This window comes from Schistocerca nitens, chromosome 4, assembly GCF_023898315.1.
Source record: "Schistocerca nitens isolate TAMUIC-IGC-003100 chromosome 4, iqSchNite1.1, whole genome shotgun sequence".
In the NCBI taxonomy this organism is placed as follows: domain Eukaryota; kingdom Metazoa; phylum Arthropoda; class Insecta; order Orthoptera; family Acrididae; genus Schistocerca; species Schistocerca nitens.
The window spans coordinates 433440206-433457521 of record NC_064617.1 but is presented as its reverse complement, the minus strand read 5'-3'; the positions used below and the strand labels follow the sequence as shown (position 1 = coordinate 433457521).

At 43.4% G+C, this 17316-nt stretch overlaps 1 protein-coding gene across 1 annotated transcript in view; it reads right to left on the bottom strand.

Annotated features, from left to right (window-relative positions):
• LOC126252359 (cytochrome P450 4V2-like) overlaps nt 1-17106 on the bottom strand; it is a 95765-nt gene extending 78659 nt beyond the window's left edge. The window contains exons 1-2 of the mRNA XM_049953251.1: nt 16881-17106; nt 6377-6577 (exon numbers count right to left, since the gene is read on the bottom strand). Of these exons, the coding sequence (XP_049809208.1) occupies nt 6377-6577; nt 16881-17066 (387 nt within the window). The 5' untranslated portion in view covers nt 17067-17106. The remainder of the gene's footprint in view (nt 1-6376; nt 6578-16880) is intronic.
• Nucleotides 17107-17316: the final 210 nt, after the last annotated feature.

Below are 17316 nucleotides of genomic sequence, written 5' to 3'. Positions count from 1 at the left end.
TAGTTACATTGAAGCGCCGAAGAAACTGGTATAGGTATGCGTTTACAAATACAGAGATATGCAAACAGGCAGAAAACAGCTTTGCGGTTGGCCACGCCTATGTAATGCAACAAGTGTCCGGCGCAGTTGTTAGATCAGTTACTGCATCTGCAATAGCAGGTTATAAAGATTTAAGTGAAATTAAACATGGCGTTATAGGCGGCGCACGAGCTATGGGACACAGCATATCTGAGACAGCGATGAAGTGGGGATTTTCCCGTACGACCGTTTCACGAGTGTACCGTGAATATCAGGAATCCGATAAAACATCGCTGCTACCGGAAAAAGATCCTGCAAGAACAGGACTAACGACGACTGAAGAGAATCTTTCAACGTGACAGAAATTCTACCCTTCCACAAATTGCTGCAGATTTCAATGCTTGACCATTAACAAGTGTCAGCGTGCGAACCATTCAACGAAACATCATCGATATGAGCTTTCGGAGCCGAAGGCCCGCTTGTGTACTCTTGATGATTGCACGACACAAATCTTTACGCTTCGCCTGGGCCCATCAACATCGACATTGGCGTGTTGATGACTGGAAACATGTTGCCTGGTCGGACGGGTCTCGTTTCAAATTGTGTCGAGCGGATGGACGTGTACGGATATGGAGACAACCACATGAACCCATGGACGCTTCATATCAGCAGGAGGCTGTTCAAGCTGGTGGAGGCTCTGTAATGGTGTGGAGCGTATGCAGTTGGAGTGATATGGGACTCCTGATACGTCTAGATATGACTCTGACAGGTGACACGTACGTAAGCATCCTGTCTGATCACCTGCATCCATTCATGTCCAATGCGCATTAAGACGGACGTGGGCAATTCCAACAGGACAATGTGAAACCCCACACTCCATAATTTCTGCAGAGTTACTCCAGAAACACTCTTCTGACTATAAACACTTCCGCTGGCCACCAAACTCCCCAGACAGGAACATTATTGAGCCTACCTGGGATGCCTTGCAACGTGCTGTTCAGAAGAGATCTCCACCCCCTCGTACTCTTACTGAGTTATGGACAGCCGTGCAGGTTTTACGGTGTCAGTTCCCTCCAGCACTACTTCAGACATGAGTCGAGTCCATGCCACGTCTTGTTGCACCGCTTCTCCGTGCTCGGACGGGCCTACACGATATCAGGCAGGTATACCAATTTATTCGGCTCTTCCGTGTAGTTTCTGCTGTAAATTGTGTTCAATGTCACCAATCCCTGTCAGAAGCGTCGATCCTTTGCAGGCCATTTTGTATTTTGTTACGATTACGTGATAGTATGTCTTTATCGAATACGTAATCAGTGAATAGCGTCATGCAGCTATCTAGATTAATTTGCCACCACTTTTATTAATATCAGCAGTAATGGTGCCATAACACTTTCTTGAAGTGCACCCCACAAAGTCTGTTTTACATCTGACGTTGCACCCCCTCCCTCCCTCCCTATTAAAAACGAAGTATTAAACGCTAATAATGTATCAAATGCTGCCTGAGGGAGTTTACAGTCCAGGAGATAGTAAATGAGATTTGCTTCTCATTTAGTGTGATAAATTCATTTGATACTATATACCACAGTATTCTTCAGTTTATCAACAGCTAAAGAAAGGTACCATATTGTTCCGGTTCACCTTCGGTATCTAGATAGTTCCTACTGAGCCAGAGGCATTACTTCAAATCCGATGACGTGCTCAGTTTCCTCAAATATAGTGTCAAATTACAAATTAAGTTTTATTTATTAGTTTAACGGAAGGTGTTAAATAAGACATTTCAATGCATATTCTAATTGCAGTTAGTAGTTATTCACATCGAACTTCATGGCTTTACCACTCTGTCTGACTTCAGAACGTAACATACTTACGGCTCTTTTGTAGGAATAAAATCTTTTGAAACTCGAAGTTCCTCTATGGCAGACGTGTAGCTGAGAACATCTCTGTGTGCCTGTATTTTAAATGACAGGAGAGAGTGGAGAGAATTTTGTTGTGCAACATTGTAAGGTAACGGCATGCTTAAGATCTCAGATGATAACTCAAAATTTTGTTAATAAACGAATACTAAACTTCTTAACATGTAAGAGAATATGTAAATTTACCTGTGAACTAAGAGCCGTTTTTTAATCATAAAAGTGCCGTACAATAATGGAACTCCCCAAAAATCATTAAACTTTCACTACTTTAGCCAGTGTAGGCGGAAAACTATTTATCGTACGGATACCTAACGTTATAGGAACGATGTTCAGACTGCGCTGCAGGATTTACGTCGTTAGTAGGTGTTCCCGTCATGATTTGGAGTCGGAAGCCGGTACTGGTACGGTGACGTAGCGTTGAAACACAAACACCAGTGGGCATTACAGCTGCAGGCAGTCAACAAGAGGCTGGAAAGCGGACTAGACAGGTGATGTAGAAATTCGTTCAGACTTTGCTCTTAAATTTTTTCTAGGGTCAACGTTTGCAACACATGGTATAAGAAAATTTTATAGATTGACGAAACACATTTTACGCTCCCTGGCGCAGTGAAAAATGGTTCGAATGGCTCTGAGCACTATGGGACTTAACTTCTGAGGTCATCAGTCCCCTAGAACTTAGAACTACGTGAACCTAAGTAACCTGAGGACATCACATACATCCATGCCCGAGGCAGGATTCGAACCTGCGACCGTAGCGGTCCCGCCGTTCCGAAATATAGCGCCTAGAACCACTCGGCCACTCAAGCCGGCCTGGGGCAGGGAACGTCTTGGGGATAGTCATGAACGAACGTTCATGAAGTTCCCTGTACAGTGAACGAGTTACTCAGTCATGTGCCTTTGCACAGTGAACGAGTTACTTGGTAATGTGCCTTCAAGACACAGTTCAAGACTGGTCCCTTTCTCTTTGAAAAACTCGGACCGCCGGACGTTGTGGCCGAGTGGTTCTAGGCGCTCCAGTACAGAAGAGTGCTGCTGCTACGGTCGCAGTTTCGACTCCTGTCTCGGGCATGGATGTGTGTGCTGTTCTTAGTTTACTTAGGTATAAGTAGTTGTAAGTCAGAGAGACTGATGACCTCAGAAGTAAAGTCCCACAGTGCTTAGAGCCATTTGAACCATTTAAAACTCGGACCCCTACAGTTGGTAACGGCAACTAAAGTTTGTGTCAGACACAGGTAGCGGTCGTGCAGGATCCGGCGGGCCCAGTGGAGCAAGTCCACTGAACCAGGCTTCCAGCGGCTCCATACCACGAGCGCCCTCTGCCGCAGCATTGTAGGACGGTCGAGGAAGCCATGTGGACCACCCCAAACGAGGTGCAGCCTAGTCGCCAAAGAGACGCCACCCTTGTTATCGATCATGCGTTAGATGAGAGAGTCGTGGTCTACAATGCTCTCGTTGCCATTGTATGAGCTGGACTTTACTGGTGTATGTTCATTCGTCAGCGTCTTCTTATTCTTGGAGAAAGGTACGAGATAATTAAAATTTATGTTTACCATATGCGCTTGTTCGCTAATCATTGCTGCTCCTGTCCAGCTTTCCTACGATGACAGCTGCTGCACCACTCTGTAGCCCACCTCCCCTTACCTTGTTTATAAAGTAGTTCACAACATCAAGAGCCAAGGACACGCTACGTGGACGGCACACATTACTGAAATGTGCTTCGCCAACATGTGATCCTTGCTCTGTGGGAGAGAGGTGTTGTGGACTCAACTGTTTTGATGCGCGATGGAGCTCCAACTTGTATTGTCATACTGTCACTCAGTTACTCCGCCACACGTTTGGAGAAAACCAAATCATTGGTGAATCTTTCCAAATCGAGTGGCCACTAGGATCACCAGATCTGAACCCATGTGATATATGGCTGTGGAGTTAGCTTAAGCACAGAGTTCATCAACAGGACACTAGATGTTGAAGATTTGCATAGCAAGCCAGGGGGCAGCCAACATCCCTACTGAAATGTTGCAGGCAGCTGTAGAGATATCTCTGATTTAGCTCCAGGCTTTCGTGGATGCCGATGATCGCACATTGAACAATATTTGTAACCTAGACGTAAAAATTTTATGCCAAAAACAAATGTCAGCCACTCATGGCAACGGTTCATTCCCTACCTCTCTTTTGCATGTTCTTGCAAATGTTCTCACAAATTTTCAGTGTCCTACAAGGAAGCATTTTTCATGGTGGTCCTCTCAAGTAGCGAAGGCTAGTTATAACCATCAGATATATACTCATGCTCATAAATTAAGGATAATTGCAGAATGTGGCACAACGTAGCACTACAGAAAACGGGCGCTAATAGCGTAGGCACATAGGGAACACACACGACACAGATCTGTAAGTACACGGTATTGGTGATAAGTTGAGAAAACCGTCCCGAACCACATGTGCTACAAAACGCCGCTGTTTCCTGCGCATGCACCGCGACATCAATATGCGATATGATCACCATGCACACATACGCAGGCTGCACAACGAGTTGGCATACTCTGGATCAGATGGTCGAGCAGCTGCTGGGGTATAGCCTTCCATTCTTGCACCAGTGTCTGTCGGAGCTCTTCCTGGCCACTCCATTCGCCTGACATCTTCTGTTTCAAGGTACTCCTCCACAATGGCAGCTCGGTGGGGCTGTGCATTATCATCTAACAGGAGGAAGGTGGGTCCCACTGTACCCCTGAAAAGGTGGACATACTGATGCCAAATGACGTCCCGATACGCCTGACTTGTTACAGTTCCTCTGTCAAAGACATACAGGGGTTTACGTGCACCAATCATAATCCCACCTCACACCATCAAACCACGACCTACACACAGGTCCCTTTCAAGGACATTAAGTGGTTGGTATCTGATTCCTGGTTCACACCAGATGAAAACCCGGCTAGTATTACTGTTCAGACTATACCTGGACTCGTTTGTGAACATAACCTGGAACCACTGTTCCAAAGACCATATACTGTGTTCTTGACACCAGGCTTTACGGGCTCTCCTCTGACCAGGGGTCAGTGGAACACCTTGCAGGTCTCCAGGCGAATAAACCGTGTATGTTCAGTCGTCTGCAGACTGTGTGTCTGGAGACAACTGTTCCAGTGGCTGCAGTATGGTCCCTAGTAAGGCTACCTGCAGTACTCCGTGGCCGTCTGCGGGTACTGATGGTGAGATATCGGTCTTCTTGTGGTGCTGTACACTGTGGATGTCCTATACTGTAGCGCCTGGACACGTTTCCTGTCTGCTTGAATCGTTGCCATAATCTTGAGATTACACTTTGTGGCACACGGTGGGCCCGTGCTACGACCTGCTGTGTTTGACCAACCTCCAGTCACCCTAGTATTCTACCCCTCATAACGTCATCAATATGTGTTCTTTCAGCCATTTTCAACACACAGTCACCATTAGCACGTTTGAAAACGTCTGTATACTCAACTCACTGCACCGTCCTCTGCCATGCACCAACACACCTCTGCGTATGTGGACTGTTGCCAGCGCCAGTGTGCGGCGACCACAGGTTAAATGCACTGGTCATACCTCGAGGTGATTTAAACCCGCAAACCGCCCACCAGAGCGTTGTTTCACCATGTATCAGCATTATCCTTAATTTATGAGCATGAGTGTATATAAAATGTCGTGTACTTGACATGAGGTCTGTTCTTTTTTACATGTAATACTTGCGCACCATTCATGCTCTCTTGATCCCTTGACCTTGAGATAGAGAGAGAGAGAGAGAGAGAGAGAGAGAGAGAGAGAGAGAGAAAGCGGTGCAAGAACGATGCGAATATTATATGTTTAAAAGTACAGACCTTTTGTCAGGGTTCACTACAAGTCTATCATGTGAAGGGTGTCTAATGGGTACCAGTTTTTTAATTAATAATTGATGCCGAATAAGCAATGTGAAAAAAGTAGTTTAGAGCTGTTAACGGCTAACTGTGTGTCCATTCTTTAACTTAATCGTTTTCGCACAAAATGTGCATTAATAAAACCACGCTATTAAATGAACGACGCACTCAATCAAGAAACCACCATGTTGCAGCAAAATAGAGAACGTTATTGGCATGCTCTTCAACCAAAGAAGACCAATTTTGACACAGAGTATAGGATTCACCGCGGCAAGAATAAATATGTCATGTCACAGATTGTCTCACTAACATTTTCCTTTGCAGTCAGATTCGATTACAAGAAAGTAGACCGTTGTTCTGATAAATAAGTAAAGCGAGTAACATTAGCAGGACATAAATATTGACAAACAGTTGTTGTACCACTAAGTGAATATTAAAAAGTGGTACAATCAGTTCACTCAGTACGAACCGGCGTAACAATTTTACATCTTAGAACTGCAGTCGTAGTACAAGGTAAACGGCATTCCATCCTCGTGTATTTGCATGAGTTAACGCTCAGGATACCTTCAAAATGGCTTCAATCACGGTTAGCTGGGACAGGTCTGCTGTAGTGACCGGCCGCAGGAAATCGCCACCACTACCGAAAACTTGGTCCACCTGCCGCTGCGCCATCTCCTGCCACTCAGGATACAGCCCGAGCAGAGCCAGCGCGTAGGACAGGGAACCAGCCGTCGACTCAGTGCCAGTCACTACTATTGTTGCTACCTGGGAAAACGACAGAACACTGCATCTTAGCAGTCTAATCTCTTTCACCCTACTTGGAAAAATGTTACATTAAAGTTTCAAGCTATCTAAAAAATTCTGATGCACCTCCAGCAATAACTATTCAAACTGATAAGTGTGTAGAATACACTGACATGCTTGATAATGCCAGACTCAGATTTCAGGGTCTCATTTCAACAGCGATTAGTCTGTAGGAACAAGGGACATAGAAACTTCTCTACAAATAAGATACTCCACCTACGTCAGTTTTCACCGGTTGTCTGAATATTCACTCACTAATGAACGTATCACTTTTAAAATAGATTTGCAACTTTGATTAGTTATAGATTCGTGTTAGGGTGATATAGATAGCAGAGACATGGCTCGTTCTTGGGAAATTCTTTTGACCATGACGTTCACAAGTGAAACTTAACAATCTTTTATGGATACTAACTTCTGTTAATTAAGTTTTCACCTTAGTTCACTATCTGAAATCAAAAAGAGATAAAAGAAGTAGATGCACCAAGTACAAAACTATAAATACTGTATCACATATTTTAATCAGTTTCATTTTACAACACCTTTCCTTTTCTGACTAAAGTTATGCATAGCTTTTCAAAGCTGTATAAAGTTCTACAAAACTCGTACTGAAATTGCTCTTCCACCTCAGCTTAAAGCAACCGAGGACCAAAACCATGCTAAATCTATGAACGTCTGCATTTCCTGTTGGTGCAGCAGTCAATATGTCAACGAACTCAGTTAACTCACAGAACAGCAGTCTACCGCAGATCTGAGGTTCGGCTGCCTGCAAACCTAGCTTCTTACCTTAATACAGGAACATATCCGATAGTTCGTTCTCTGTTTGACACAGTTATACTACGTAGTAAAACCTGGAGAAACAGGGGCCACGGAAGTACTTTGGTGATTACGATACTTCTGTGCCTGTGTTGTTGAGAAATACGTTGCAATGTTACTTCGGACACGCTCGCATTTCTTTAGGAAGAGGCACTGTGGCGACTAAACCTGTTATGAAATACATGTAACGTATTGGCAGTTGCGAATATGAGCAACCATCGGCTGTTTAATGCAATTACAATAATGAGAATTTGTGCTGGGCCTGGACTCGTACAAGTAAGCTGTGCACCACCAAGTCACATTAACGTGACCACCACCTACGTTCGATGTCGACAACCAATAGCCACTCACGGACAGCAGATGGCAGCGCTAGCAGTAGAGGGTATGTGAAGTGTGTCGGGAGGATGCGGAAAACAGTACGTTCGCTGTCGTATCGCGGAAATTGACGTATTTATGGACGTCGAAAAGCGCGCGATGATTCGTACTTAGGTTAAGGGTGGACGCGTGTCCGAAATGGCTAAGTTTGTGAACTGTTATCTTGCTGCCACGGTTTGAGTATATGAGGCGTTCCAAAATGGTGCTATCCAAAACCGGTGCCAAGGCAACTTCGGTACATCTTGATGCTATAGACGATACAGGTGAACGACGGCTGTGCAGACGTGAACAGAGGTATACAGAAGAATAGATGGGCAACTGTTGAATAACCAACAGTGTCTCCTCGATTGCCATTCAGCAAATGTTGTTGCGTATGGGACTCCTGGGACTCCCCTGCAGTAGCCTGGTGCATGCAACCGTGCTGTCTGCTGTTCATCGGCGAAGACTGGAATGGACATGCCAATACTGCAACTGGACGTCCACTATGCGATAGGCGGCATTTTGAGAAGGACCACGTTTTATGTTCAACTGGACAGATGGTCATTCCTGTGTACGACGTGAAAAGTTGGCCGAGGTCTGAAGATAGGGTATTATGACCTTCAGATTGTTTTCGTGGATGATCTCTTCATTGTGCAAGACACAGTGGATCAACACATCTAAGCACCTGTCCCTGGGGACCAGGATCAAGTCTAAATGCAGTTTGTTTTCTCATCAACATGACTTCATCTACCAGCAGGATAATGCAAAGTGCTAGACATCTTGCTGTGTGCATGATTGGTTTGAAGAGCACCAGGTAGAGTTTACATTACACCCCTGGCTACCAAACTCGCGGGATTTAATCGAAACGAGAATCAGCGGGACCACCTCGATCGGGTTCTTCCCGCCATGGATTTTCAGCCGAGAAACCTAGTGCAGGTGACCATAGTACTGGAGTCACCAAAGCTCCACATTCCCATCAGTACCTTACGGTACCACTCTGACGCTTTTCCTGCCAGTATCACTGCAGTGCGGGCGACAAAACGTGATTATTCAGGCTCTTGATTGGTGGTCACATTAATGTGGCCAAACAATGTACTGGAGTTCCCACACAGTCTGCAGTTAGCACCAAACCACAAGCATCCCTTACGCCCCCCGCCCCCCTCCAGAGGATCATTAGTAGTGGAGCCATTTTGACATCAGTCTGCATTGTTGTAAATTTGTTCAAGATGATAGCTTTCTGTGGGTGTTCCCTTCACCTCCTCTCTATAGGGGGTAGATGTGGCAACATCGCATTGCTAAGGTCACCACCCTTAATATTCCTACTTCTCCAATTCTCCATCCGTGCCCCACTTCCCACTCCTCTCCCTCACTTTCCTCCCTGCCCCCACATGTGATTTGGCGAGAAAAAGAATCTGTCTGCGCTGAGATACTGAAGAGGAAGGCCGTAAGGTACCGTCTTGAGAACTGTATTCATTTATTTATATGCATATTATCCTGCTGGAAGGATTTCCTAAATTTTGGTTGGAAACTGAACTGACAGTTACCGTACAGCCTCGCTGCTTGAAATTCGAATGAAAACAACTGATTAAAATTGGTGGCATGATAGAAAAATGCTTTCGTGAATAAATGGATCTCATTATATGAAATGGGCATAAAGTCAGGCAATATATTGTTTATTCATTTAAACATTAATTAAATTAAATGAATTTCTGGAAAATGTGTTCGGTTACTGAGATGTTGGTGTTGGACAGAGAGGAGCTTAATAAGTGTATTACCAGTAAACATACAGCTGAGTACTACATCTATATCCTCCTGTACGAGTAATGGAAGACTCTGACAGTGGAGGAGTATAGGGAAAATAGTTTTCAGTTAATAATGGTGATGCAGCAGGATGTAACACATACTAATGAACTATAACATATTTTATGAATTAGTTCAATCTTCCTGTCCTTTTTCTGGCCGTAAACATTGATAATACGAGATATGAACTCCTGCTGATTGTTTGAAAATTGCACCGTCTCCTTCCCTACAGCCAAAATCTCCTTGTTTGACAGTTCCTCATTTGTCATTGTGCTGAGAAGGTAGGTTTCAACGCGTTTCAATGAACTCACGCTTCTTTTGCAAGACGTGGTGGTCGCTGGAATTCTAAGAAACAACGACAGTAATTTCACACATTCAGAGAACACGTTTTCAGTCCGTTATTTGCAATGGATTTAAGGAGGTCCGGAGGCTCTAGACGTTTATACTCAGTGTTGTAAATTAACATACGTTTTCCTTTCAGTTTTTCACTGTTAAAGAAATGATATATCTCTAGTAGTTTTTCAACTTTACATGTAAGGCAACTATTTGGCCCATTATAGCCCGAGAACTTTTCACATTTACAAGTTCTGTAAAATCTGTTTCAAGAAAGTCTTGAAATCTAGTTTCCATGTTTAGTACTACTGTGCCAACTATTTGGAATACTAGCCTTTTCAATTTCTGAATACTTGTTTCTATTTCCTTAAAATTAGTTTCAGATCCTCCAACAGAGTTTGTGAGGTTCTCAGCTTCCATTATGCATTTCAGAATAATTTCCTCATATCTTAGTCTTTCAGCAGCCTTAACGCAGTTTTCAATCTCAAGCTTACAGCGTCTTATGTCCACAGTTTTACTTTTCAATGTGTCATACGAGATACATGTATGCTGGAAAACCGAATTGTGTAGCACCAGTAGAAAATGACGAGTTTGGTCATCCAGTATACTAATTACCCCAATTACATGATGCACAGAACTATCATCACACTCTTCACCGTTTATCACATCACTAAATGCTGCTCTCTCGTCTATGTAATGAAGAATAATGGTTCGTACACCGCATGAATGAAAATTCCACCGTGTTTCACAAGGACTTGGTAGTTTAAATCCACTTTCCTTCAGAAGTTCACTTCTTCTACTGGAACGGCTAAAACGTACAAAATCCTGATAGATTTGACACAAAAAGTTTTAATTGCGTAATTTTTTACAAGCGTAGAGAAGGACTAGGTTCAACTGATGTGCATAACATTGGACAAAGTGACGCATGTTTCACAACAGAATGGACACTATAATTTTCCCCACCATTGCGCTGCTGTACTAATTTGTTTTTATCATTACTCCAATTCCTTAGCACTTGCAACAAAACAGCTGCTCCGGTCTTTAGATACGTCACATAACCCTACGAATTGCTCTTGTGTTTCTCCTGATTCGTTGTTTGCAATGCGAATAATTTCGGTCATTTAACTTCTAGTTGGAACATTCGTTGTTTCATCGACTTGACTATTTTTAACTTCACTTCAATTTTGTTCTTTAATAACATCCGTAATACAAGGTATTAATTTATTGTGTGTGCCAAAGGAAATGTCTTTAAATGCTCCACCGGATGCTAAATGATCTTTCATGTATGGTTTATCTTCTGCGAAGATATCCAAAAGTTATAAATAATTCCCTTTGTTTACCAACACCTCAGATTCGTCATGACCTCGAAGAACTAACTCTAGTCATGCTAAAAAGCAGGTAGTCGACATAAGTCTCTTAATTATACTTCTGTTTCGATTAACCTTCTCGTTCTGTTTCAAAGCTTCCAGGAGGTTGATTCTGGAAAAGCATGTTAAATTTTCAATGTACCAAGCTGATTCTATTTAAAAAATGCTGTGAAAATTGAAAGGGAACATTGATGCTTTTCAGCTTTTGAATGATAATTTTGAAGACTCTCTTCACCAACTCCCCAGTTACGCCATTCAAAACTATCATTATCCATTCCAAACAGTAGACAATAAAAACAAGAAAAAGCTTGTTCCTTACAATGCTGCTACTTAACCATGGTCTTGAATTGTACCATTGAGTTTGGAAACGTCTTAAAATTTTCCGTAAGATTTTTTAGTAGAGATACTTGACGTGGACTTTCGTCATTTCACCAGGAGTTTATATTTCAAAGAAAGACGAGAGACGAATGCAGGGTTTCAGCTTAAAAAATTCATTGGATGTTGTGATGAAATAAATGCGTCCATGGCGGATTGAGGTAGTCATCAATACCATGCATTACAAAATAATGATTTAAATATTAGATTACCCAATGCCAAGAAAAATTGAGATGACACCTCTGCGTGACAGGAAACACCGAAATGTACTTCACTAATCAGTTAATCGTTACCACTATTTACTATATTTTAACTTCCAGTTTTCACCATAAGCACGTCTAGTAATCTTGATATGAAAACCTACAGACACGCTGCGGAACTACCAATGTATGAAATAAGTGAGGTCACTAAACTTTTATCTGACGAACAATAGAAATACATAGTCCATTTCCCATCATCTTGCAACAACACCTAATGATTATTCACATTTATTTATTTTCGATTAATAGTAAATAGCTTCTTGTTCTTTGTGTTTCAAATAAACCCTTAAATTAAGAGTTATTGGTTTCTCATCCAGCCTGGCTTGCTGCTAGCGTGCTAGTGTGCGAAGGAGCGCTATCTGTTAGTGAACTGCTGAATGACTAGTAATTCCACTTAGTCGTGTATCCGACTGCTGTCGAGAAGTAAAAAGATATCAAGTGCCAACTTTTAAAAACCGTATAGTTGCTGTACAAACCCCAGCTCGAGACGTGAAAGAAACGGGCCCATGCTCGTAACAAGCACATAATTTCGAGCTGCTATTGGTTGCAAAGCTAGAGGGGTGACACATTTTAATGGCGGTTGCACATACGAAGTACAAACGTGAATTATTTGAAAATATTTACGATGGAACATGATCCTATTGGATTAAATTAAGTTTGGACGAAATATTTTGGAGTTTTTTGGATAGACTCAGCTTTGGGCCTTAATGGACACTTCACCACTGCCCTCATTCCTTCTTCTAACGATAATGTAGCTATATTTCTTCTTACTTTCTATAAAAAGGAAGCAGGCCGAAGTGGCCGAGTGGTTCTAGACGCTTCAGTATGGAACCGCGTGACCACTACGGTCGCAGGTTCGAATCCTGCCTCGGGCATGGATGCGTGTGATGTCCTTAGGTTAGTTAGGTTTACGTAGTTCTAAGTTCTAGGGTACTGTTGACCTAAGATGTTGAGTCCCATAGTGTTCAGAGCCATTTGAGCCATATAAAAAGGAAAATTATTATCTAGTAACTTAATACTCGGTTTTGGCTTCAACTATGGAGTGAAGCCATGGCTGGATAGTCTTTGTCGAGGAAGGAGGGGACCTGAGGTAATGAAAAAGACCCTGCCCTCTGTGAATAGACAGACATTGAGGCCTCGACGATATTTACATATTCACTGTCGGTGGTCTGAGGTGTTTTGGATACTAAAAACATGCAACAGACCCACAGCAGACTGGTGAGGGGAAGTTCAATGCAAACTTCAGGCATGTCCATTTCTCTTGTCTGATAATGGGTTCTTTGTCACATCTGTGACCCAGTAGTGCTAGAAGAGGCAGGACTAAGGGCAAGATTTTTCTTGGTAGACACATGAAAGCAGTCACGCCTTATATGGTGGAATGAAGAGAAACATTTTTTAATAAAGACACAAGTTTCGAAGTAGGAAATTTTTGTAAGGACCTACATTCTCCGGCGAGTAGGCCCCAGAACAATTTGTTCAGCAAAACAGTGCTATCTTTCTTGCTCTTTCTCTTCCTCTCTCTCTACTATCGTTAAGGGAAAATAATACTCGGATGGATTTAGATTTAGTTAGGAGGGGATCCTCCCTCTGTCTCATTGACCAGTGACCAAAATTTCATGTAGAGAGCGTGTGAATAGTGGACAGTTTCTTATCTTATTGGCTGGTCAATTGCTGCTAGGACGTGGCTGGCCACAAAGAGCCTTACTTATTTTTCTCATGCGGAACGTAAATGGGGCTCGTTAGTGAAATAGTGGGTGGTTATAATTAAACTGCAGCTAGTCGCAGAGGTTCAGTGTGGGCAGCAATTATCGTATGGCAGTGAAACTTGGTTAATATTCCAACGTGTTAATGCGGAAATTATTTATACTAGAAATAACATAATTCTAATTTGGGAACCAGGTGCATATCAGACGCTGTGAATGCAAGAAAAACGTATAGAAATGTTTGAATGTGCAGTGGCTTAGGTAATGGCTTAGGAAAGGGACATGGGCAGAAAGTATCAAACAAGTGAGAAAGGCATAATGTGGACTTCATTATTAACCTCCATTTACATTTTTTGTCTCTTATGAGCCCTGGAGACCTCGCAGACATACTGCATTCATAAAACGGGGTAATCGACAGTTGCTCAGCATTTTCGGAGTAATATCAGCAGTACGTTCCTACATATTGGCTTTCATCTCTGGTAGAGGCCGAAAATGACAATTGTAAACTCGTATATCCCCAGAGCCAAATTAACATGGCCATTGACAAAGTGATTCTCAGATATAGGGCCTACTTGTAAATATTGAGATAAAAATTCAGTGATACAGTGCCAATAATATTGCTACTCCTCTGTCAGTGTCATTGAAAGAGGAAACATTCCTATACTCTACGAGTATTAAATGTTGCGTAATTCCCTTTCAAAGGATAGCACCATTCGGATCATTTCCTTTAAAGCTCGTTAACTTAATGTTTCACCCTAAACAGTGGAGTCATTGCTAATTATTGGTTGACTTTATATATAAAGCCTTATCAGAGAATTCGCTGTATACGAGTCGAAGAAGGATTGTAGTTCCCTTGAATGGTAATTGGTAGCATTACAGTGCAATGAATGCCATTCAGCACGTAACTCGTCTTAAAAACGCAACTGATTTATCCAGTAAAGAGGTTAGGTTTTCGGAGGAAGTCTAGGACATTTGCACACTTAGACGATACAAATGCTTAAGAGACATTTGTTTTACCGGGAAAAAATGTACAAGATTTCGATAATGGGATACCACCTATCCAGCACAGTCGTCGAAATCAAACATGGAAAAACAGAAGTAAATATTTCTTTGCCGTTTACCACTAGTGTATGCCTTGTCATCTTGCATCACAAGGAATTGAGTTGCCGCATATGCGAGCATTGCCTAACATCACAGGTTACAGGAATGTGCAGAATCAAAAGTTATTTTCACAATGAAATTCGACTTCACCATTACATTGAGACAGGAACTGTATCGAACTGCATCGAAATCCTGTAATTCCATTACCTGTTAGCACAGTACTTTCACACAAAATTTCTGAATGACACTATCTCCCTCAGCATACACTGTAGTTGATTCAAAAACAATATTTAGCCACTCCCTATACTATTATAGAAACGAAACTGCTTCATTATCACAGCAGTCCAGATTGAAAGGATGTAGCAAAAATGTGTCTTCCGCTTGCGTTTCTGTCCCATTACGCATGGAATCCAAACCGAGGTTGTCAAATCTTCGATACTCTTTCTCTGTGATGCAATACTACACTCCTGGAAATGGAAAAAAGAACACATTGACACCGGTGTGTCAGACCCACCATACTTGCTCCGGACACTGCGAGAGGGCTGTACAAGCAATGATCACACACACGGCACAGCGGACACACCAGGAACCGCGGTGTTGGTCGTCGAATGGCGCTAGCTGCGCAGCATTTGTGCACCGCCGCCGTCAGTGTCAGCCAGTTTGCCGTGGCATACGGAGCTCCATCGCAGTCTTTAACACTGGTAGCATGCCGCGACAGCATGGACGTGAACCGTATGTGCAGTTGACGGACTTTGAGCGAGGGCGTATAGTGGGCATGCGGGAGGCCGTGTGGACGTACCGCCGAATTGCTCAACACGTGGGGCGTGAGGTCTCCACAGTACATCGATGTTGTCGCCAGTGGTCGGCGGAAGGTGCACGTGCCCATCGACCTGGGACCGGACCGCAGCGACGCACGGATGCACGCCAAGACCGTAGGATCCTACGCAGTGCCGTAGGGGACCGCACTGCCACTTCCCAGCAAATTAGGGACACTGTTGCTCCTGGGGTATCGGCGAGGACCATTCGCAACCGTCTCCATGAAGCTGGGCTACGGTCCCGCACACCGTTAGGCCGTCTTCCGCTCACGCCCCAACATCGTGCAGCCCTCCTCCAGTGGTGTCGCGACAGGCGTGAATGGAGGGACGAATGGAGACGTGTCGTCTTCAGCGATGAGAGTCGCTTCTGCCTTGGTGCCAATGATGGTCGTATGCGTGTTTGGCGCCGTGCAGGTGAGCGCCACAATCAGGACTGCATACGACCGAGGCACACAGGGCCAACACCCGGCATCATGGTGTGGGGAGCGATCTCCTACACTGGCCGTACACCACTGGTGATCGTCGAGGGGACACTGAATAGTGCACGGTACATCCAAACCGTCATCGAACCCATCGTTCTACCATTCCTAGACCGGCAAGGGAACTTGCTGTTCCAACAGGACAATGCACGTCCGCATGTATCCCGTGCCACCCAACGTGCTCTAGAAGGTGTAAGTCAACTACCCTGGCCAGCAAGATCTCCGGATCTGTCCCCCATTGAGCATGTTTGGGACTGGATGAAGCGTCGTCTCACGCGGTCTGCACGTCCAGCACGAACGCTGGTCCAACTGAGGCGCCAGGTGGAAATGGCATGGCAAGCCGTTCCACAGGACTACATCCAGCATCTCTACGATCGTCTCCATGGGAGAATAGCAGCCTGCATTGCTGCGAAAGGTGGATATACACTGTACTAGTGCCGACATTGTGCATGCTCTGTTGCCTGTGTCTATGTGCCTGTGGTTCTGTCAGTGTGATCATGTGATGTATCTGACCCCAGGAATGTGTCAATAAAGTTTCCCCTTCCTGGGACAATGAATTCACGGTGTTCTTATTTCAATTTCCAGGAGTGTATATAGTATTCCTTTGCAGTTCATATGAGTCTTTACTGGAGAGGGCACACTGTACAGTCCTGTTGTGTAATGGTAATACGTTTTTGTCAATGACAGATTGCGTAGAGAAACTAAGACTGTTTGATTTACATATTTGGTTCTGTTGGAATGTAAAATCGAATCAAAGAATTATTCTGTAACTTCATTAAAGGGATCTTTATTATCTAAAACACTTATTTTTAAGCATATCAATTGAAAATATATACAATTTATTTCCCACCCGTGCATACTTACTTCATCGCGCATGAAGTCTTCTACCGCTATCTTCTCTGAATGCACTTCTGAATATAGACCGGACAAATAAGTTCGTTCCTTCGCCTTAATGCTAGTAACATCATCTCTTAGACAGTTGAGGTACTTTTCAGTTAAGTTCTTGCAAATCTTGTTCACTCTTCTCACTTCCCGACCTTCCGGAGACATCCACAGAGCACAGTGAAAGGCTTTCCACGGTTGAAATATTAGTTTCTGTTAACAAAATGATCAGGTATAGTGACAATGAAAGAATAGTATTATACAGCGTGAATCACCTTAAACTATCACCTAAAATATTCTGGAAATAGAAAGTGCTATTGATGTGCGATTTTTACATAATCGTATTGCTAGCCAATAATCAGATTGTAATAGCAACCAGAAAGCCTATTTTCTGCGCAAACATACTCTTTTTTAAATG